Source organism: Salvelinus alpinus, chromosome 9 (genome assembly GCF_045679555.1).
Source record: "Salvelinus alpinus chromosome 9, SLU_Salpinus.1, whole genome shotgun sequence".
NCBI classification, from domain to species: domain Eukaryota; kingdom Metazoa; phylum Chordata; class Actinopteri; order Salmoniformes; family Salmonidae; genus Salvelinus; species Salvelinus alpinus.
The window spans coordinates 54,455,788-54,480,426 of NC_092094.1; the positions used below are offsets into that span (position 1 = coordinate 54,455,788).

At 41.8% G+C, this 24,639-nt stretch overlaps 1 protein-coding gene across 2 annotated transcripts; it reads right to left on the bottom strand.

Moving 5' to 3' along the window:
- Positions 1–12,031: 12,031 nt before the first annotated feature.
- calml4b (calmodulin-like 4b) lies at positions 12,032–24,303 on the bottom strand. 2 transcript variants are annotated; one of them, XM_071326711.1, is made up of 6 exons: positions 23,693–23,944; positions 23,450–23,513; positions 23,296–23,326; positions 14,652–14,792; positions 14,248–14,436; positions 12,032–12,522 (listed from the first exon to the last, which is right to left on the bottom strand). In XM_071326711.1, the coding sequence occupies exons 2-6, from the start codon at positions 23,450–23,452 to the stop codon at positions 12,425–12,427; spliced, it is 462 nt and encodes a 153-aa protein (XP_071182812.1). In that variant the 5' UTR covers positions 23,453–23,513; positions 23,693–23,944; the 3' UTR covers positions 12,032–12,424. The 2 variants fall into 2 exon arrangements, with proteins under 2 accessions (XP_071182812.1, XP_071182811.1); XM_071326710.1 differs by having other exon boundaries at positions 23,450–24,303.
- Between the last annotated feature and the right edge of the window lie 336 nt (positions 24,304–24,639).

Consider the following 24,639-nt stretch of genomic DNA (forward strand, 5'->3'; position numbering starts at 1 on the left):
GGGCCAAAACGACAAATGCAGGTGTAATGGTTTTATCAGAAACTTGGCTAAATAAATCTGTGTCAAATAACTGGATTTCTAATGATGGGTACACGGTTTTTAGAACGGGTTGGATGAGTAAAGTAGGAGGGGTTGCAATTTATGATAAATCCGAGTTTAACACCTCTGAAATTCTCTCGATTACCAAAGCCAAACATTTTGAATTGCTTGCGGTTAAAGTAAACGTATATAAGGACTCCCACATCAGTGTAGTCTGCTGCTACAGACCGCCCTCGGCTTCGGGAGACGCACATCTTTCTGATGTCTTGCACAAGTTAAATGACTCTGAATTAATTATCTTAGGAGATTTGACCTGGACATGCTTACATCTGTATTGGATTCTTTTAAAAGAACTGTGTGACTCTGAATCTCGATCAATTAATTCATGCGCCTACAAGACCGAATCCCTGACCACCTAACAAATCAGCGCTATTGGACATTATTTTAACGAATACCCCTTACAAATACACATCGACTGGGATATTCTGTAATGATGTCAGTGATCACTGTGCAATTGCTTGTGTTAGAAATACAAAAATGACCAAAGCCAAACCACGTTATATTTTTAAAATATATTTTAGACCGTTTGACGAGCAAGCGTTCTTACATGATCTGTACCATACTATTGACAGAGTAAGTCTGATTCTTGATGTTGACACTGCCTGGGACTATTATTATAATACATTTGTGTCGATTTGTGATAAGCATGCCTCTGAAGAAATTTGGAATCAGTGGAAGGGACAATCCCTGGTTCAGAAAACTTGGCAGAATTAATTCGAAAATAAATATCTAGCTCAAGTTAGACATATAAACGCTCCTGTTGACTGGGCCTCCTTCAGAGCGCTAAGAAACAAATGCACTGTAACGGCCATCGTTGCATGAAGTGGACCAAAGCGCAGCGTGGTAAGTGTTCATGATTTATTAATAAAACTGAACACTAAGTAACAAAAAAACAAAGAGAACGAACGAAACCAAAACAGTTCTGTCTGGTGCAGACACAAAAACAGAAAACAACTAGCCACAAAACACAGGTGGGAAAAGGATACCTAAGTATGGTTCTCAATCAGAGACAACAATAGACAGCTGCCTCTGATTGAGAACCACACCCGGCCAAACACACAGAAATAGAAAACATAGAACACAAAACAGAATGCCCACCCCAACTCACGCCCTGACCAAACCAAAATAGAGACATAAAAAGGATCTCTAAGGTCAGGGTGTGACAGTACCCCCCCCCCCCCCAAAGGTGCGGACTCCGGCCGCAAAACCTAAACCTATAGGGAAGGGTCTGGGTGGGAATCTATCCACGGTGGCGGCTCTGGTGCGGGACGTGGACCCCGCTCCACCTTAGGCTTGGCCCACTTAGGTGTTTTTTGGTTTCGTTCGTTCTCTTTGTTTTTTGTTACTTAGTGTTCAGTTTTATTAATAAATCATGAACACTTACCACGCTGCGCTTTGGTCCACTTTTTCATGCAACGATGGCCGTTACAGAACTACCCACCACCAAAGGACTTTAGGATGATTAGAATATGGGCCAAAACGACAAATGCAGGTGTAATGGTTTTATCAGAAACTTGGCTAAATAAATCTGTGTCAAATAACTGGATTTCTAATGATGGGTACACGGTTTTTAGAACGGGTTGGATGAGTAAAGTAGGAGGGGTTGCAATTTATGATAAATCCGAGTTTAACACCTCTGAAATTCTCTCGATTACCAAAGCCAAACATTTTGAATTGCTTGCGGTTAAAGTAAACGTATATAAGGACTCCCACATCAGTGTAGTCTGCTGCTACAGACCGCCCTCGGCTTCGGGAGACGCACATCTTTCTGATGTCTTGCACAAGTTAAATGACTCTGAATTCATTATCTTAGGAGATTTGACCTGGACATGCTTACATCTGTATTGGATTCTTTTAAAAGAACTGTGTGACTCTGAATCTCGATCAATTAATTCATGCGCCTACAAGACCGAATCCCTGACCACCTAACAAATCAGCGCTATTGGACATTATTTTAACGAATACCCCTTACAAATACACATCGACTGGGATATTCTGTAATGATGTCAGTGATCACTGTGCAATTGCTTGTGTTAGAAATACAAAAATGACCAAAGCCAAACCACGTTATATTTTTAAAATATATTTTAGACCGTTTGACGAGCAAGCGTTCTTACATGATCTGTACCATACTATTGACAGAGTAAGTCTGATTCTTGATGTTGACACTGCCTGGGACTATTATTATAATACATTTGTGTCGATTTGTGATAAGCATGCCTCTGAAGAAATTTGGAATCAGTGGAAGGGACAATCCCTGGTTCAGAAAACTTGGCAGAATTAATTCGAAAATAAATATCTAGCTCAAGTTAGACATATAAACGCTCCTGTTGACTGGGCCTCCTTCAGAGCGCTAAGAAACAAATGCACTGTAACGGCCATCGTTGCATGAAGTGGACCAAAGCGCAGCGTGGTAAGTGTTCATGATTTATTAATAAAACTGAACACTAAGTAACAAAAAAACAAAGAGAACGAACGAAACCAAAACAGTTCTGTCTGGTGCAGACACAAAAACAGAAAACAACTAGCCACAAAACACAGGTGGGAAAAGGATACCTAAGTATGGTTCTCAATCAGAGACAACAATAGACAGCTGCCTCTGATTGAGAACCACACCCGGCCAAACACACAGAAATAGAAAACATAGAACACAAAACAGAATGCCCACCCCAACTCACGCCCTGACCAAACCAAAATAGAGACATAAAAAGGATCTCTAAGGTCAGGGTGTGACAGTATTTTTTTGGGGGGAAGGGGCACACGGGGAGTGTGGCAGAGTCAGGTAGTAGACCTGAGCCAACTCCCCGTGCTTACCGTGGCGAGTATGGGACTGGTCAGAACCCGTGCTATGGGGTGATGCTCACGGTGTTGAGGTGGAGCATTCACAGGCCGGTGTGCTCGGTGCCAGCGTCCCGCATTTGCCGGGTGGAGGCTGGCATCCAGCCAGAACGGGTGGTGCCAGCCCTGCTCTCCAGACCTCCAGTGCACCTCCACGGCCCAGTGTATCCGGTGCCTCGGCCAAGGACAAGGCCTCCTGCATGTCTCCCTAGCCTGGTGAGTCCTGTGCCTGCTCCCAGAGCCAGGCCTCCTGTGTGTCTCTCCACTCCTGTGATGATCCACGGCACGAAGCCTCCAGTGGTGATCCACGGCCCGGAGCCTCCAGTGGTGATCCACGGCCCGGAGCCGCCAGAGTCGCCCTCCTGTCCGGGAGCCGCCAGAGTCGCCCTCCTGTCCGGGAGCCGCCAGAGTCGCCCTCCTGTCCGGGAGCCGCCAGAGTCGCCCTCCTGTCCGGGAGCCGCCAGAGTCGCCCCTGTCCGGGGCCCGGAGCCTCCAGTGGTGAAAACATAGAATGTTCACCCCAACTCACGCCCTGACCAAACCAAAATAGAGACATAAAAATTATCTCTAAGATCAGGGCGTGACATGCACAGGATTGATCAGGAAGTCCAAATCAGATTACTATTTAAATGCAGTCACAGAGAACCTAAACAACCCTACCAAGTTCTGGAAGATAATCAAATCAGTGTCAGGTTCTAATGTATCCTCTGGCCTTCCTGACCATTTAATGATGGATTCTAATGAAGTGAAGGATAAAGCCAATATTGTAGAGGTTTTTAACAAGCACTTCATATCTGCTGGTTCTATTTCTGTTAATGGTGGGGCCCAAGCCTCTAATGTAAGCTCGGCTATAGTCAACTATGATATAGGCCCTCGTGTGAACCATTTTAACTTTGAGCCTGTTTCTTATACTGAGGTCTATAAAGCACTAAAGGCTATGGACACAAAAAAATCTGCAGGTCCAGAGCCCTACCTCTTAAAGATAGCAGATTATATTATTACTGAACCTGTGACTCATATTTTCAACTTGAGCTTATGTCCTCCCACTGCTAAAGGTTGGTGATCCCTCAGATGTTAATAACTATCGTCCTATCTCTAAACTCCTGGCCAAAGTCTATGAATCGCTAGTGACCTCACAGTTAAAACACTTCTTAATTGAAAATGATATACTGAGCGAGGTTCAGTCTGGCTTTAGATCGGGGCACAGCACCATAACTGCAGCTATGGCAGTGGCAAAAGACATCATTAATGCACTAGATAAAAAGCAATATTGTGCTGCTCTGTTTGTGGATTTATCAAAGGCCTTTGATTCTGTTAACCATGAATTGTTGCTAGCTAGACTCAGAAACATTGGTGTCAGTGAAGGGGCAGTAAATTGGTTTAGGAACTATCTTTCTGACAGAACAAAATGTGTATATACTGACAATCACAAGTCTAGCTTTCTTGAGATTAATAAAGGTGGGCCCCAGGGTTCCATGTTAGCTCCTGTGATCTCAAGTTCTATGAATGATTTGGGAAATGGGATGCAACCGGCAAAATTATGATACAGTCATATATTCATGTGCTCCTTCTCTGGTTCAGGCTGTTGAAGAGCTCCAGACTGCTTTTCAGTCACTGCAGGCCTCCCTTTATGGTCTCAAACTGGTCTTGAATGTACAAAAAAACAAAATTTATGACCTTTACCAGAGCTAGAACTTTTAGCATTGTCACATCTGGTGGCTTATCCCTTGAAAAAAGTGTCATCCTACAAATACCTAGATATTTGGTTGGATGACAAGCTGTCCTTTAAAGTTCATGTGGATAATCTTGTGACAAAGCTTAAATTGAAATTGGGTTTTTATTTTCGTAATAAGACTTGCTTCCCGCTTATGGCTAGAAAGAAGCTTGTTCAGGCCACTTTTCTCTCTGTAATTGATTATGATGACTTGTTATATATGCATGCAACCTCCTCTGTCTTACAAAGACCGGACTCTGTTTATCATGCATCCTTGTGCTTTATTACAAATGCCAAGTCACTCACCCACCATTGCACATTGTACTAAATGGTAGGTTGGACCTCAGTTTATATGCGCAGAAAGATACATTTGTATGTGTTCATCTACAGAGCCCTTTTGGGTAAACTCCCTGTTTACCTCTGTAGTCTGGTCTCCTTCACCACCAGTAGTTACCATACCCAGTCTGCTAGGTGGTTGCTACATAAAGTCCCCAGGACATTCACAGTATTAGGCAAGACTGCCTTCTCTTCTTGTGCACCAGACGCATGGAATAGTCTACAATCCATGCTTCATCTAGATATGTTAGTGCCACTGAATGAATTTAAAATATTGATGGGAGACTCTGTTACAGAGGAGTGTAAATGCTGTTTTTTAGACTGGATCATGTTGTTGTATTGTTGTATGTGTCACACCCTGATCTGTTCCACCTGTCCTCATTATTGTCTCCACCCCCTTCAGGTGTCGCTTGTCTTCCCCCGTGTATTTATCCCTGTGTTTCCTGTCTCTGTGCCAGTTTGTCTTGTATGTTCCAAGTCAACCAGCGGTTTTCCTGTACGCCTGCCTTTGCTATTCTCTTTTTTCTAGCCCTCCCGGTTTTGACCCTTGCCTGTTCTGGACTCTGTACCCGTCTACCTGACCATTCTGCCTGCCTTGACCACGAGCCTTTCTGCTACTCTGTACCTCCTGAACTCTGATCTGGTTTTGACCTTTTGCCTGTTCACGACTATTCTCTTGCCTACATTGTTCTCTTGCCTACATTGTAAAACTCCAACCATCTGCCTCCTGTGTCTGCATCTGGATCTCGCCTTGTGTCATGATAGTATATTTTAATTATGTAATGTATTGATTGTTGCTGCCTTCTTGGCCAGGTCTCCCTTGAAAAAGAGACTCTGGGTCTCAATGTCTCAATGTTGTAAGGCAAATAAATTATATTGGCAATAAAAAATGTTTACCATTTACTCAGCTGTATTCACAATTGCAAAAGGAACATCTAAGTAAGGAATGGCTATAGTTGTACAATAATAGTAACTGAAGCCATTTCTTATCTGCCTTTATTTTCATCAATTTGTGAAAGTTAATTTTACAGTCATATTACCTAATAAGATTAGGTAAACAGTTGCAATACTGACCTCTTTCTGCCTCAAGTTAATGTATCTGTTTGGGTGGTTATGAAATCCAAATACACCTAAATTCAGTTAAAAAAAGAAACGCCCTCTTTTTCAGGACCCGGTCTTTCAAAGATAATTCGTAAAAATCCAAATAACTTCACAGATCTTCATTGTAAAGGGTTTAAACACTGTTTCCCATGCTTGTTCAATGAACCATAAACAATTAATGAACATGCACATGTGGAACGGTCGTTAAGACACGGTAGGCAATTAAGGTCACAGTTATGAAAACTTAGGACACTAAAGAGGCCTTTCTACTGACTGAAAAACACCAAAAGAAAGTTGCCCAGGGTCCCTGCTCATCTGCGTGAACGTGCCTTAGGCATGCTGCAAGGAGGCATGAGGATTGCAGATGTGGCTAGGGCAATAAATTACAATGTCCGTACTGTGAGACGCCTAAGACAGCGCTACAAGGTGACAGGATGGACAGCTGATCGTCCTCGCAGTGGCAGACCACGTGTAACAACACCTGCACAGGATCGGTACATCTGAACATCACACCTGCGGGACAGGTACAGGATGGCAACAACAACTGCCAGTTACACCAGGATGCACAATCCCTCAATCAATGCTCAGACTGTCCGCAATAGGCTGAGAGAAGCTAGACTGAGGGCTTGTAAGCCTGTTGTAAGGCAGGTCCTCACCAGACATCACTGGCAACAATGTCGCCTACGGGCACAAACCCACCGTCGCTGGACCAGACAGGACTGGCAAAAAGTGCTCTTCTCTGACAAGTCGCGGTTTTGTCTCACCAGGGGTGATGGTTGGATTCGCGTTTATCGTCAAAGGAATGAGCGTTACACCGAGCCCTGTACTCTGGAGCGGGATCGATTTGGAGGTGGAGGGTCCGTCATGGTCTGGGGCAGTGTGTCACAGCATCATCGGATTGAGCTTGTTGTCATTGCAGGCAATCTCAACGCTGTGCGTTACAGGGAAGACATCCTCCTCCCTCATGTGGTACCCTTCCTGCAGGCTCATCCTGACATGACTCTCCAGCATGACAATGCCACCAGCCATACTGCTAATTCTGTGCATGATTTCCTGCAAGACAGGAATGTCAGTGTTCTGCCATGGCCAGCGAAGAGCCCGGATCTCAATCCCATTGAGCACGTCTGTGACCTGTTGGATCGGAGGGTGAGGGCTAGGGCCATTCCCCCCAGAAATGTCTGGGAACTTGCAGGTGCCATGGTGGAAGAGTGGGGTAACATCTCACAGCAAGAACTGTCAAATTTGGTGCAGTCCATGAGGAGATGCACTGCAGTATGTAATGCAGCTGGTGGCCACACCAGATACTGACTGTTACTTTTGATTTTGACCCCCCCTTTGTTCAGGGATACATTATTCCATTTCTGTTAGTCACATGTCTTTGGAACTTGTTCAGTTTATGTCTCAGTTGTTGAATCTTGTTATGTTCATACAAATATTTACACAGTGAGAGGACGTTTCTTTTTTGCTGAGTTTATAATATAGTTAGCCACAAGATTTCATCACAATACAAATCTATGTTTGCTTAATCTCAGTTAACCCAGAACTAAAGTCTTGCGTAATTGGTCAGATGCTCGATTTAAATTCTGGGTCCATACATGTTAAGAGAAGAGATCGAATGAGGATCGGAACTGGAACAAAGAGCTCCAACTCCCTCTTTGCAAGTTACGGGCAAGTTTATGGGCCAAATTAAATCGAAAGATGCTAACACCTGCAAAATTGTGATTTGTCCAAAGCACTTGAACTAATGCTGCTCGTTATCTCACGCATCACGTTGTATCAAATGAAATCTACGATACCATTTATGTTTACGTCAGAGCCGCCGGAAAACGTGTGGCGAAACAGCATTTGCCTGAGTATGTCTGGTAAAAGCGTTTTTCAGACATATTCTTAGTTCATGTCATAGAAAACATAGAAAAATGATTAGCATCGGAAAAGAAAGCAGGTGTTATTTATTGGCCAAGTTGACATAGTACCTTCCCCAATTTCAGCCCATTTGTTTTATATACTGAACGCATATATACTCACGCATTAATCCCCATGCTCAATGTGACAGGTGGATTCACTTGTCAGTCACAGGGGTCTCTTAGCTACAGCGCCTTATCAACCAGAGCTGTCAACAACTACATTTGCACCAGCTCCTCTCCTGCCTGCCTGGTTGCCTGCCTCATGATAGAGCGAACACAAATTTTCATGGAAAACAAGGTATGTGTTGAAGGGATACTTCAGGGTTTTGGCAATGAGGTACTTTATATACTTCCCCAGAGTCAGATGAACTCGTGGATACCATGTTTATGTTTCTTCGTCCAGTATGAAGAAAGTTAGAGGTACTTTCACAAGCCAATGCTAACTAGCGTTAGCGCAGTGCCTGGAAGTCTATGGGTATCTGGTAGCATAAAATGGTATCCACAAGTTCACCTGACTCTGGGGAAGTAGATAAATGGCAACATTGCCAACCTAGCTAGCTAACATTAGCTAGCTAGGTTGATGCAATCATGCCACCAGGAGTTTGTTTATAATTTTGACTCTCTAACCAGGTATACATCCAACCTTTTTATGTGGGTAAAGTACATGTCGGTTTAAAAAACGCTATGAAAGGCCTTACGGGAAAAAAATTCGGTCAACTTTAAAATTCTCGAGAAAACAAAATACTTTAAACAAGGTCGGATCTTTTTGTGTTGCTAAAATTAATAATGTGAGAAATGTCGATGGAAGTGCTTTTATGACGAAATATTTATTTAATAACCATCATATCGAAGTTAACTTGGAGCCCCAGGAAAGCATGCAGTTTATTAGGCTACAGATTAAATAAATGATGATGAACTTCACAGGGTGGTGAAAGTGCAAGGTGATGATATTTATTGGAACGAGCATCAAGCTCAAGGGTTTTATTCGAGTGACATGACCGTCGATGCTTGGTGGCCGTTTGACAAATAAAAATGATCTTGCTCTTTAGTCCATAATAATCTCATGTATCTGCCGCTGCTGGCTCGAGTGCAAGTGCCAATACCAGAGTGAGCACACTCACTACATGTATATAACACATTTATTTTGAGAGAACCATCAGCAGAGTTGAAAATGCAATGGAAACCAATTTAACTTTTATTTTTTATTCAGTACGTTTGGGAATTTAACTGTAAGGTTTTATGTGCACTATGTCATCACACAGTCTTATCTGCAACAAGTCAATTTGATGGAAACATCTCTGGTGGGAAAATGTGCATATTGTTTTTAATATGCACATGTCGCCAATTGGATGGAAATCTAGATTCTTAATAAATGTTTTTGGCACAGGGTAAAGAAGATGAAACGATCTGTTGCTGCTACCAAAAGACAAGGGATTCTGAAGTTCTTGAAAAGGTTAGTCAGCCAGTTTGTTGATCCAGTAATGTTGGCATATTATTTTATTTCCACTGCTGGTGATTATTCACAAATGTTAGTGGTGAAAATATCACTGTCTTAAAAGTAATGCATCTACAAATTCCACCACGGAGCAGTCTAAACAGACAATATTTACACGTTTGTCCAACCATAACAGATAAATGGCTAATGCAGAAAGAAACCATTTATGGATTCTAGCACTACCATCTTTTACAAACACAGAGACAGGCAGCCATCATGGCATCAGTCTTTTTCAACTAGGTAGTGCATAGTGTCACCTACTGATATGAACTGGTAATGCAGGTTTGGTTGGAATATAGTACAACAGAATAAGTGGCATTCAATAAAATCTACTTCATGAAAAGGGGGATATTATTTTCAATTAAAATGTTGAAAGTAGTTGATTTAATGATTGAATATATGGATTTGACAGGTAATCAGTTCCTACAGTGAGTGCCAGAGAACCAACCATCTGGTGGGCCAGATGGAGGCCAGGACAACAACACAAGGTTACTGGTTTTATGATTTAAAGTCACTCGGGCTCCTGAGTGGCGCAGCGGTCTAAGGCACTGCGAAGAGGTGTCACTACAGTCCCTGGTTCAAATCCAGGCTGTATCACATCTGGCTGTGATTGGGAGTCCCATAGGGAGGTGCACAATAGGCCATCATTGTAAATAAGAATTTGTTTTTAACTGACTTGCCTAATTAAATAAAGGTTCAATAAAAAGTGTAACAAAGTCTACTGTGTAAAGCAGGGTTCCCTAATTGGTGTTGTTATTTGCTTGACATAATAGCCAAAAAAATCAGGAAATCAGCTCCAAGTGATTTTAACTAAAGACATTTATTCCCAAGTATTCCCACGCATAATAAAGAGAAAAATGTGATTGTATACAAATGTAAGCAAGGTTTGAAATGTTTAACATTATATTGATTTCGGCTTCTTGAGGTCAATTTGCTGTCTATAAATGATTTGTAATTATGTTCCGGACCCCCGATCATCTGCTCAAGAAAATATCCCGCAGCTGAATCTAGTTGATGAAATCTGGTGTATAGTGTTAAATGAACCCTTGCAACGAACAACCATATATGTGTGAGAAAAATTCTGATAGTCAAATATTGATCTTTTTTTTATCTGTATATGACATCAAAGGTGTATTTATTGAAAGATAATTTCATCATAGTTCTCTCTTTCAATTATAGTTGCTAGTTTTTGATTTAATACTTACAGTATTTTCCATACTTTTATGATTCATAAAATCAATTTCTTTCAAAAAGCACTTCAATGGTTCTACGTCTGTAGGATTATAATGTAACCCTGCCTTACATAAAGCTCACAGAATACATTTCAGATGAGCACTGCAGTCAGATGAACAAATAATAGGTTGTGACAAAATGTAAATCGTTTTCTACATTGAAACCTGTCTTTTTTCTTTTAAGTCCACTGCTTAAAACTTCTTCAGGATCGGTGTCCCGTCCACGGGACAGTTGAACTAATGTAGGCTAATGTGATTAGCATGAGGTAAGTAACAAGAAAATGTCCCAGGACATAGACATATCTGATATTGGCAGAAAGCTTAAATTCTTGTTAATCTAACTGCACTGTCCAATTTACAGTAGCTATTACAGTGAAAGAATACCATGCTATTGTTTGAGGAGAGTGCACAATTTTTAACAAAGTTATTAATAAACAAATTAGGCATATTTGGGCAGTCTTGACACAAAATGTTGAACAGAAATGCAATGGTTCATTGGATCAGTCTCAACTTTGCACATATACTGCTGCCATCTAGTGGCCAAAATCTAAATTGCAGCTGGGCTGGAAAAATGCATTTTGGCCTTTCTCTTGATTTTTCAAAGATGATGGTACAATACAATTTAAAAAAACGGTTGGTTTTATCTTTTACCAGATCTATTGTGTTATATTTTCCTACATTCCTTTCACATTTACACAAACTTCAAAGTGTTTCCTTTCAAATGGTACCAAGAATATGCATATCCTTGCTTCAGGGCCTGAGCTATAGGCAGTTAGATTTGGATATGTCATTTCAGGCAAAAATTGAAAAAAGTGAAAGGATACTTAAGAGTTAACATTGTGTGTGTATAGATATTATAATATTTAAAGACATTGTAAGCATTACGCTCAGCCCTGCTATAATAGTTCACTAAACTACAGAGTATGTTGTCCATTGAAGTTGTAGTCTCTGGCTCTTTTGATATCAGATTCGGAATGAATAATAAGATTTGTGGTAGTTTGAAAGGTCCACTTTAGGCCAGGAGTGTTTCCAATTCACATGACCTGACAAGAACAAACCTAGCCCTATAGTCATAGCACAGACGAAAAGGGAAGCTATCTATAATAATGCTATTTTGTCATATCCTACGAATAGGACCCAGAGTTTTAGCTGACCAGGACATGAGCTCAGGAAAAACTCCAGGCCCCAGAAAAGGCGTATTCATTTTGACACACCATGTAAACTACCTCTGGTTTACAAATTTTCTCCATGAGAGATTGTTTGATCCAAACCTACAAAGGGTATTCACATTTACATAAAAACAATTTTACAGCACGTTTGGACCCAAAATGATTGGTCCATTTATTATCAAGAAATCAAGTTGCTCTTGTATCAATAAGAACAATGTCATTACTTTGTGATGTCAGTGGGCTTTTTAATGATTACTTGGTAAAAGTGATAACCTATAACAATGCCAGTTAGTATTAGCTAAATATTTAAAGAGCAGACGTTTCAACCAGGCACACCATTGCTTCCTTCAACATACAAATCTATATCATGGGAATATAAGGAAAACGTAATAACAATAGAAACACATACCTCAAAGCTAATAAAGAAAAAAATAACTTCTCATCTCAACATGTTGTTAGTGGGCAGCCCGCATGCAGATGCTTTGAATCAGTGCACTTTTGTGGTACAGTATGATCGTGTCCGGCCTGATGGCTGCTCAGCAGTTTGTAGAAGGAAGGGTCATTGTTTTGGCAAACTCCTCGTAGTGGACACATCCGTCTGGTCCCACGCCAGTCTCTTTCAGCAGCTCGTCAACTGCAGGGAAGTGAGAAGATGACACCCACACAACTTAATTATAACTCATCAAATCTAGTAATTTCATCACTGGTCTTTGAATGTTTTATGACTACTGGTCATAAAATCATACAATCATCGGTCATACAATCTCTGCCACACAAAGTACCAGTCAAAAGTTGACACATTGCAGAATAATAGTAAAAACAAACTATGAAATAACACATATGGAATCATGTAGTACCCAAAAGTGTTAAACAAATCAAAATATATTTTAGATTCTTCAAAGTAGCCACCATTTGCTTTGATGACATCTTTGCACACTTGGCATTCACTCAACTAGCTTTTCCAACAGTCTTGAAGGAGTTCCCACATATGCTGAGCACTTATTGGCTGCTTTTCCTTCACTCTGCAGTCCAGCTCATCCCAAACCATCTCAATTGGGTTGAGGTCGACGGATTGTGGAGGCCAGGTCATCTGATGCAGCACTCCATCACTCTCTTTCTTGGTCAAATAGCTCTTACACAGCCTGGAGGTGTGTTGGGTCATTGTCCTGTTGAAAATTAATGATAGACCCACTAAACGCAAACCAGATGGGATGGCGTATCTCAGCAGAATGCTGTGGTAGTCATGCTGGTTAAGTGTGCCTTGAATTCTAAATAAATCACACAGTGTAACCAGAAAAGCACTCACACCATCACACCTCCTCCATGTTTTACGGTGGGAACCACACATGCGGAGATCCTCCGTTCACTTACTCTGCGGTTGGAACCAAAAATCACAAATTTGGACTCCGCCGGTCTAATGTCCATTGCTCGTGTTTCTTGGCCCAAGCAAGTCTTTTCTTCTTATTGGAGTCCTATAGTAGTGGTTTCTTTGCAGCAAATCGACCATGAAGGCCTGAGGTGTCTTTGGGCTGCAATTTCTGAGGCTGGTAACTCTAATGAACTTATCCGCTGCAGCAGAGGTAACTCTGGGTCTTCCTTTCCTGTGGCGGTCCTCATGAGAGCCAGTTTCATCACAGCGCTTGATGGTTTTTGCGACTGCACTTGAAGAAAGTTTCAAAGTTCTTCATTTTCCGGATCGACTGACCTTCATGTCTTAAAGTAGTGATGGACTGTCGTTTCTCTTTGAGCTGTTCTTGCCATAATATGGACTTGGTCTTTTACCAAATAGGGCTATCTTCTGTATACCACCCCTTCCTTGTCACAACACAACTGATTGGATCAAATGCATTAAGAAGGAAATATATTCCACAAATTAACTTTTAAACAAGGCACACCTGTTAATTGAAATGCATTCCAGGTGACTACCTCATGAAGCTGGTTGAGAGAATGCCAAGAGTGTGCAAAGATGTCATCAAGGCAAAGGGTGGCTACTTTGAAGAATCTCAAATATAAAATATATTTTGATTTGTTACTACATGATTCCATTCATAGTTTGATGTCTCCACTAATATTCTACAATGTAGAAAATAGTAAAAATAAAGACAAACCCTGGAATGAGTAGGTGTGTCCACACTTTTGACTGGTACTGTATGTCAAATGTTCAAGTGTTCAAACAGAATATACAGTATCAGTGTAATAAAGTAACAAAGTAATTCAATTACATTTACTACCATAGAAATGTTAAATTGGTACAATAATGCACACTTGTGATTCTGGATGTGCGGGTTTGAACAAACAAACAAAATGCACATACATACACTCTACACTCTTGTATGCATGTGTGTTTTATGACCCTTACCTTCTTTATCAGTGAGCTTCTCTCCCAGCCCGGTGAGCTTGGCCCGGAGCTCCGAGGACAGGATGTAGCCCTTCTTCTGCTTGTCCGTCATCCTCATGGCCTCCAGAATCTCTGCTCTGGGGTCCTCCTGCTGGATCTGCTGGTGCATCATGGTCAGGAAGGTGGAGAAGTCCAGCTCTCCGCACTTATCTAGTGTTACGGAGGGAGAGTGATTGATTGAATGATCGATCAAATGATTTGTTGATTAGAAAATGTATTTATTGAAAGGGATAGTTTAGCAATGACAAGATATTGAAAGACAGACATGCAGGCATGCAGACAGACAAGTGGGCGGACGGGCAGACAGACAGACAGACAGACACATAGACTGACTGACAGACAGACAGACAGACAGACATGCGTACCAATCTTGGAGATTTGCAGGTGTCTGTCCACCTCAATGAAAGTGGGGCTGACCCCCAGGCAGCGCATGACTATAATCAGGTCCTTGGCCTCAATTTTACCCTTGTGCTTCTTGTCATAGAGTGAAAAGCATTCCTTGAATTCTGTGAGAAAGAAGAGGTTGTCACATTTCCTCAGCTCTTCTAGGTATGTCTATGTAGGCTTCTAATGGTTATTCCCCTGAGGTCAAACCATAGAAATAGAATGAATAGAACAGACATCCCCCTACAGGTCAATTATGCCATAATAGATGGACTGTCAGACATGTTTTGTGTACCCATGAGTTTACCTGTCAAATTTCCATGGTCAGAGGTTTCAAGAGCGTTCTAATCCCTCTAATTCAATAGGTTTAGTTTATTAAGATCACGATTAGCTACTGCACATTGCTGACGACAACAGTGGTAGGCCTGATCACCGACAACGATGAGACAGCCTACACTGAGGTCAGAGACCTGGCAGTGGGGTGCCAGGACAACAACCTCTCTCTCAATGTGAGCTGAAAGGAGCTGATCGTGGACTATAGGAAAAGGACGGCCGAACACGCCCCCATTAACATCGACGGGACTGAATTGGAGCGGTTTGAGAGTTTCAAGTTCCTTGGTGTCCACATCACCAACAAACTATCATGGTCCACACACACCAAGACAGTTGTGAAGAGGGCAAGACAACACATTTTCCACCTCAGGAGACTGAAAAGACTTGGCATGGGTCCCTAGATCCTCAAAAAGTTCTACAGCTGCACCCTCGAGAGCATCCTGACCGCTTGCATCACTGCCTGGTATGGCAACTGCTCGGCATCTGACCGTAAGGCGCTACAGAGGGTTGTGCGTATGGCCCAGTACATCACTGGGGCCAAGCTTCCTGACATCCAGGACCTATATACTAGGCGGTGTCAGAAGAAGGCCCCAAAAAATTGTCAGACTCCATTCACCCAAGTCAGAGACTGTTTTCTCTGCTACCGCACGGCAAGTGGTACTGGAGTGCCAGGTCTAGGACCAAAAGGCTTCTCAACAGCTTCTACCCCCAAGCCATAAGACTGCTGAACAACTAATCAAATGGCCACCCAGACTATTTACATTGATCCCCCTTTGTTTTTATACTGCTGCTACACGCTGTTTATTATCTATGCATGACTTTACAAATTACCTTGACTAACCTGTACCCCTGCACATTGACTCAGTACCGATACCCCTTGTAAATAGCCTCGTTATTGTTATGTACATTTCTTGTGTTACTTTTTGATTAATTTGATTTTTTTTCCCACTTTAGTTTATTTAGTAAATATTTTATTAACTCTATTTCTTGAACTGTTGGTTAAGGGCTTGTAAGTAAGCATTTCACGGTAAGATCTACACCTGTTTTATTCGGCGTATGTGACCAAATTTGATTCGATTCTAATATTGCTTCTCATGGTCTGAGAGTCCTTTAGCTGCCTTTTGGCAAACTCCAAGCAGGCTGCAATGTGCCCTTTACTGAGGATTGGCTTCCGTCTGGCCACTCTACCATAAAGGCCTGATTTGTGGAGTGCTGCAGAGATGGTTGTCCTTCTGGAAGGTTCTCCCATCTCCACAGAGGAACTCTTGAGCTCTGTCAGAGTGACCTTCAGGTTCTTGATCACCTCCCTGACCAAGGCCCTTCTCCCCTGATTGCTCAGTTTGGCCAAGGGGCCAGCTCTAGGAAGAGTTGGTGGTTCCAAACTTCTTCCATTTAATGATGGTGGCCACTGTGTTCTTGGGGACCTTCAATGCTGAATAATTTTTTTGGTACCCTTCCCCAGATCTGTGCCTCAACACAATTCTGTCTCGGAGCTCTACAGACAATTCCTTCGACCTCATGGCTTGGTTTTTGCTCTGACATGCACTGTCAACTGTGGGGCCTTATATAGACAGGTGTGTGCCTTTCCAAATCATGTCCAATCAATTGAATATACCACAGGTGGACTCCAATCAAGTTGTAGATACATTTCAAGGATGATCAATGGAAACAGGATGCACCTGAGCTCAATTTCAAGTCTCATAGCAAAGGGTCTGAAAACTCATGTAAATAAGGTATTTCTGTTTTTTATTTTTAATAATAAGTAAAAATATCAAACCTTTTTTCACTTTGTCATTATGGGGTATTGTGTATAGATTAATGAGGAAAACAAATAATTTCATTCATTTTAGAAAAAGGCTGTAATGTAACAAAATGTGGAAAAAGGCGTCTGAATACTTTCCAAATGCACTGTAAGTACAGAACAGTTATAGACAAGAACAACATAAGATATTACATTTTAAATAAAAAATAGAAGTTAGACATTAAGAACATCTTTCTAATATTGAGAAATTAATGGTAAATAATGTATTGTGTCATTTTGGTTGTGTTTCAGATGATTTTGTGCCCAATAGAAATTAATGGTAAATAATGTATTGTGTTATTCTGGAGTCACTTTTATTGTAAATAAGAATAGAATATGTTTCTAAATACTTTAACACTAATGTGGATGCTACCATGATTATGGATAATCCTGAATGAAATGTGAATAATGATGAGTGAGAAAGTTACAGATGTACAAATATCAACCCCCCCCCCCCCCCCTCTAACTTTCTCATTCAGCATTATTTATGATCCATTCAGTATTATTCGTAATCGTGGTGGCATAACATCCACGTTAATGGAGAAGTTTTTTTTATTTTATTATTATTATTATTATTTTTTTAAATTGACCTTTATTTAACCAGGTAGGCTAGTTGAGAACAAGTTCTCATTTACAACTGCGGCCTGGCCAAGATAAAGCAAAGCAGTGCGACACAAACAACAACACAGAGTTATACATGGAATAAACAAACGTACAGTCAATGCAATAGAAAAGTCCATATACAGTGTGTGCAAATGAGGTAAGATTAGGGAGGTAAAGCAATAAATAGGCAGTAGTGGCGAAGTAATTGCAATTAAACACTGGAGTGATAGATGTGTAGAAGATGAATGTGCAAGTAGAGATACTGGGGTGCAAAGGAGCAAAAAAAATAATAACAATGTGGGGATGAGGTAGTTGGATGGGCTATTTACAGATGGGCTATGTACAGGTGCAGTTATCTGTAAGCTGCTCTGACAGTTGGTGCTTAAAGTTAGTTTGGGAGATATGAGTCTCCAGCTTCAGTGATTTTTGCAATACGTTCCAGTCATTGGCAGCAGAGAACTGTAAGGAAAGGTGGCCAAAGGAGGAATTGGCTTTGGGGGTGACCAGTGAAATATACCTGCTGGAGCGCGTACTACGGGTGGGTGCTGCTATGGTGACCAGTGTGCTGAGATAAGGTGGGGGTTTACCTAGCAAAGACTTATAGATGACCTGGAGCCAGTGGGTTTGGCGACGAATATGAAGCGAGGGCCAGCCAACGAGAGCATACATGTCGCAATGGTGGGTAGTATATGGGGCTTTGGTGACAAAACGGGTGGCACTGTAATAGACTGCATCCAATTTGCTGAGTAGAGTGTTGGAGTCTATTTTGTAAATGACATCGCCGAAGTCAAGGATCGGTAGGATAGTTAGTTTTACGAGGGTATGTTTGGCAGCATGAGTGAAGGATGCTTTGTTGCGAAATAGGAAGCCGGTTATAGATTTAATTTTGGATTGGAGATGCTTAATGTGAGTCTGGAAGGAGAGTTTACAGTCTAACCAGACACTTAGGTATTTGTAGTTGTCCACATATTCTAAGTCAGAACAATCCAGAGTAGTGATGCTGGACGGGTGGGCAGGTGCGGGCAGCAATCGGTTGAAGAGCCTGCATTTAGTTTTACTTTCATTTAAGAGCAGTTGGAGGCCACGGAAGGAGAGTTGTATGGCATTGAAGCTCGCCTGGAGGTTAGTTAACACAGTGTCCAAAGAAGGGCCAGAAGTATACAGAATGGTGTCGTCTGCGTAGGGGTGGATCAGAGAATCACCAGCAGCAAGAGCGACATCATTGATGTATACAGAGAAAAGAGTCGGCCAGAGAATTGAACCCTGTGGCACCCCCATAGAGACTGCTAGAGGTCCGGACAACAGGCCCTCCGATTTGACACACTGAACTCTGTCTGAGAAGTAGTAGGTGAACCAGGCGAGGCAGTCATTTGAGAAAGGAAGGCTATTGAGTCTGCCGATAAGAATGTGGTGATTGACAGAGTCGAAAGCCTTGGCCAGGTCGATGAATACGGCTGCACAGTATTGTCTTTTATCGATGGCGGTTATGATATCGTTTAGGACCTTGAGAAATGGCTGAGGTGCACCCATGACCAGCTTGGAAACCAGATTGCATAGCGGAGAAGGTACGGTGATATTCTAAATGGTCGGTGATCTGTTTGTAAACTTGGCTTTCGAAGACTTTAGAAAGGCAGGGTAGTATAGATATAGGTCTGTAACAGTTTGGGTCTAGAGTGTCTCCCCCTTTTGAAGAGGGGGATGACCGCGGCAGCTTTCCAAACTTTAGGGATCTCAGATGATAAGAGAGGTTGAACAAGCTAGTAATAGGGGTTGCAACAATTGTGGCGGATAATTTTAGAAAGAGAGGGTCCAGATTGTCTAGCCCAGCTGATTTGTAGGGGTCCAGATTTTGCAGCTCTTTCAGAACATCAGCTATCTGGATTTGGGTGAAGGAGAAATGGGGGAGGCTTGGGCAAGTTGCTGTGGGGGGTGCAGAGCTGTTGACTGGGGTAGGGGTAGCCAGGTGGAAAGCATGGCCAGCCATAGAAAAATGCTTATTGAAATTCTCAATTATCGTGGATTTATCGGTCACGACAATGTTTCCTAGCCTCAGTCCCGTGGGAAGCTGGGAGTAGGTGCTCTTATTCTCCATTGGCTTTACAGTGTCCCAGAACTTTTTGGAGTTTGTTCTACAGCATGCAAATTTCTGTTTGAAAAAGCTATCCTTTGCTTTCCTAACTGCCTGTGTACATTGGTTCCTAACTTCCATGAAAAGTTTCATATTGCGGGGGCTATTCGATGCTAATGCAGAACGCCACAGGATGTTTTTGTGCTGGTCAAGGGCAGTCAGGTCTGGAGTGAACCAAGGGCTATATCTGTTCCTGGTTCTACATTTTTTTTGAATGGGGCATGCTTATTTAAGATGGTGAGGAAAGCACTTTTTAAAAAAAAACGGCATCCTCTACTGACGGAATGAGGTCAATATCCTTCCAGGATACCCGGGCCAGTTTGATTAGAAAGGCCTGCTTGCTGAAGTGTTTTAGGGAGTGTTTGACAGTGATGAGGGGTGGTCGTTTGACCGCAGATCCATTACGGACACAGGCAATGAGGCAGTGATCGCTGAGATCCTGGTTGAAGACAGCAGAGGTGTATTTGGAGGGCAGGTTGGTCAGGATGATATCTATGCGTGTGCCTGTGTTTACTGATTAGGGGTTGTTTCTGGTAGGTTCATTGATAATTTGTGTGAGATTGAGGGCATCTAGCTTAGATTGTAGGACGGCCGGGGTGTTAAGCATGTCCAAGTTTAGGTCACCTAACAGTACGAGCTCTGGAGATAGATGGGGGGCAATCTATTCACATATGGTGTCCAGGGCACAGCTGGGGGCTGAAGGTGGTCTATAGCAAGCGGCAACGGTGAGAGACTTGTTTCTGGAAAGGTGGATTTTTTTCAAGTAGAAGCTCGAATTGTTTGGGCACAGACCTGGATAGTATGACAGAACTCTGCAGCAGATTGCAACTCCACACCCTTTGGCCGTTTTATCTTGTCGGAAAATGTTATAGTTAGGGATGGAGATTTCAGGATTTTTGGTGGCCTTCCCAAACCAGGATTCAGACACGGCTAGGACATTCGAGTTGGCGGAGTGTGCTAAAGCAGTGAATAAAACAAACTTAGGGAGGAGGCTTGTAATGTTAACTTGCATGAAACCAAGGCTTTTACGGTTAGAGAAGTCAACAAATGAGAGTGCCTGGAGAATGGGAGTGGAGCTAGGCGCTGCAGGGCCTGGATGAACCTCTACATCACCAGAGGAACAGAGGAGGAGAAGGATAAGGGTACGGCTAAAGGCTATAAGACCTATTATTTAGTTCTTTGGAAACATATTCTATTCTTATTTACAATAAAAGTGGCTCCAAAATGACACAATACATTATTTACCATTAATTTCTATTAGGCACAAAATCATCTGAAACGCAACCAAAACAAACAGCAAATGCATCAAACAAATGTGTAAAGTCACAAGCTTGATGTAGTTATTGCGTGAATAAGGGATCAAATACTTAACTTTTTACTACTTTAATACACATATAAGTGAACTTGTCCCAATACTTTTGGTCCCCTAAAATGAAGGGACTATGTACAAAAAGTGCTGTAATTTCGAAACGGTTCAACCTATATGGATGAAAATATCCTCAAATTGCACTTGACAGTCCAAACCCATAGTCACTGTGCATTCCAAATGCTGGGGTACAGAGCCAAAACAACAAAAAATTTCTCACTGTCCCAATACTTTTGGAGGTCACTGTACAGATTCATGTTCTTATACACAGTACAGTTAAATGAAATATTTAGAAAGAGGAGAGGCGCTGTGATGGAATATGTTTATCTGTTCTTTTTAAGTTAAATCTGTTTTTGGTTTGGGTACCGTGATGAAACCAATCATGGCGTGTCTGGTGGGGTATGTATGTCTGTTTTGAAGTGTATGCAAATAGATTACACAAGTGGTTAGGCATTTTCAACATACAAATGTTTCTTAAAAAGACTAGAAGGGAAGTAGTCTTTCATGGTTGAAGGTTAAAGAGAAATTGACTATCATGCATGTTGTTGGTGTTAGTTGTGTGTGCAGTTAAGGGCAAGGCATGCTGTTAAACTCACTGTGTTAAGCATAAGGCCCGTTCATCTCACAGACTGAACTAGCCAACAGATCCCCAAGCTTCCTGTGTAGATTAAGACACCACGGAGCCAGCGTGAGACAAGGCTCGAAAAACGGACCTCAATCCAGGGGTGAGAAATGTGTTGTACTCCGAATTGTCCCATTATCCCAACTGTTACACTGAGAAAATGATCATGCTAGCTAGCAGATAAGAGTTGTTCAATCTTCTCTGTGTAACAGTTGTGATAATGGGACAATTCAGAGTACAACGCAGTTCTCATACCTGGATTGAGGTATGTATTCGGAGCCATATTTTGTCTTAATCTACACAGGACGCCTGTCCAACCTTAGCGCAGTTGTAAGCAAGCAAATTGGATCTGCTGGCTTAAACTGAACTAGAGCATTATACTCTTCAATGGGAGATACAGGTCAGTCTTAATCGAGGCAGTATCTGCAGTCACCGCTCATTAATCTTTGAAGGATTACTCTGTGCTTCAATCACACAGAGGAGAGCACAGGCTGCCTACTGAAAGGCAAACAGAAGGGCCATAGAAATATATATGGGTTGCATGGTGCACTGTATACTAGCCCTTGATCATGACTCTCAGGTCCATTACATTATACATAAGAGTCATTGGACGAAGGCGTCTTCTGTACAGGGGAGTTTTGTTAAGAGCCCCAAGTCTGGGTCTGAACATTAACACGAATTGCTTGCGGTATGGTTTTGGAAGCATAAGGACCTTATCGGACCTTATCTTTCATATCAGCAAAACATGTTTTTTAAATAAGGTGAAATTAATACACACCTTTTATAAGGTTAGGGTTAGTGTTCCCACACGGCCATATATTCATGTTACAGTGCATGTTTACGGAAGACAGAGGGACCACCTGTGCTAACTAGCTATCTAGCATGCTCGGAACACCTGTGTGTAACGGAAGTAGGCCGCCAGAAACGGGTTGTCACTGAAAAATACTGTTGGCTGCAACTGTGATGAAGCTGGTTAAAACAGTAAGTGTATATTTTGCATTTGTGAAATCAGTTTAATGTGAGATGTTTCTAGAACCGTATTGCAATCAAGAATCAATTCACGTTTAGATGGAGTATTTGGCTGCCAGAGTCAGTCTACCTCTGAAAATAACATGTCCTTGGACCTAAAGGTAACGTTAGGAACCTTAAGAGTACATCTTGGGCTAGGTGCATGCATGATAGCACCAATCAGACATAGTATTGTATATTAGTAGGCTATATATTGGTATACGTAAACTAGTCCTCCACAGTCTGTAACATCCTATTCAAAATATTGTTGAACAGTTTTATGATCTACATTTGACAACAAAAGAAGAAACTATCAAAAGACTGGTGATATAAGTGATGCATTGTGTGTGTCTTCTCAACAGGAACGTTGACACAAATAGGGTGCATTGTGTTGTGGCAGGCACACGGAAAATTACGTGGACTAAAAGTCTGTTCATATCAACATCAAGCAATAAGAAGTAGTCCTGGAATGTAGGCTTCTGTGAACATGTAGTAGTTTTCATTTTATTCGCCAATTTCTTGAGTATTGATCAGAGACTATCCAAACTGCAATCATCAAGATAGTGGACATTCTCAGACAGTAACGCAAAATTAAACGATTATAAACAGGTTGTGCATACCAGGAATTAAATTAAATGAATACCCACGATTAATTTGACATGTGATAAACAATCCTGCCTTGTGCCGTACTCGCCTAAAATGATCACCTTTATCCAATTCAACATAGCGTGCGCAATATGTGCACACAGTCTAACGCGTCTTACCATTTATTTGGTCTTGAGTCAGGAACTTTGCCTGTAACAAAACAAGAGAAGCACGTCACTTTTATATGCAACTAACTATTTATAGTGGATGCTACATCTAACTATGAGCCAACTATTGTACATAACAACGATTTCACTGGAATAACTTGCTTACCATCGTGGTTGCGCTCAGTCAGTGCTCCTAGACACACTCGACGTGTCAGGTCCGCTTGTTTTACCTGCGTGAGTAACCTTTATTTATAAGTTTGCATTATTGATACAGTGTTGCCATGAGCACATGGTGAACTAGACCCCACACCAACTATAGGCTACTATGCTATTTATCTCCGATCACCATGAAACGGTCTGTCACAATAAAGGCACAATCCTTAATTTATGTTTTCGCCGAAATACCCACCACCTGGTTTGCTGTAGGGCTGGATAAATGTAGCCTAGCCTGCTAACGTTACACTCAAATTCGTAACTGGAAGAAGCTATGGATGCAGAATGGCATCACGTTTTTATATAGTTTGTAACCAAACAATATTACGTTAAAAGTTTAAAAGACAAAGGATTCATAAGTAGTTTATGGACTATAGATTGTTTATAAATCAATAATAATAGTAGCCCAACAAGCAGCAAGATGGCAGTATTAGGCTATTCGTTTTACATCGTTTTTAATTTTACGTCCGACTTCTATGTGCACAGCCGGTAATACACTGGTGTCCGCCGTGGACCGGCTCGTAAATAAAACATCCTGCATTCAGGCTGAAAATGTGTCCGTTTCCTCCTTAACTCGATTTAATTGATCGTCGTAGGAAAATAAAACTGGGAAAATACAGTATGTGTAGGCGAGAACAGGTGTTGTGGCGATAAGCTCCCCCTGACAAAATTCTCCCTCCCTTCGCGCGAACGCACTAAAATCTTCATTGCTGCGACTTGCTTGCTTGTTGAGATTTCTGATCAAGTTAGGCTGCGTTTCATTTTATTTTTGTCGGTTCGATCGCGAGGGAGGCACAAGTAATGTCTGCAGTTTTCGGTTTGGCTATGTGTTTCAAGTCTATTAGTCTATAAATAAATATCTTTGCCAAAATGTGTCATCTCTCCCATGTCTTATTCGACAAGTAGTTGTTCTGAAATGTTTATTGCTTGCCTACATTTTGCTCCCTCTATGTTTAATATAACACACCTACATGAATTAATAATTTCGGTTGCCTATCCTGACGTGAAGTTTGTTCTATAGAAAGTATTTGACTCAAGCCACAAAATTAAGGAAATTAGAAGGGGGGGGGGGGGGGGGACAAGGCCATTTTATTGCCTGCCAAAATTCTCTCCCCCCTTCTATCTTGGGACTGCAAGGCCTGG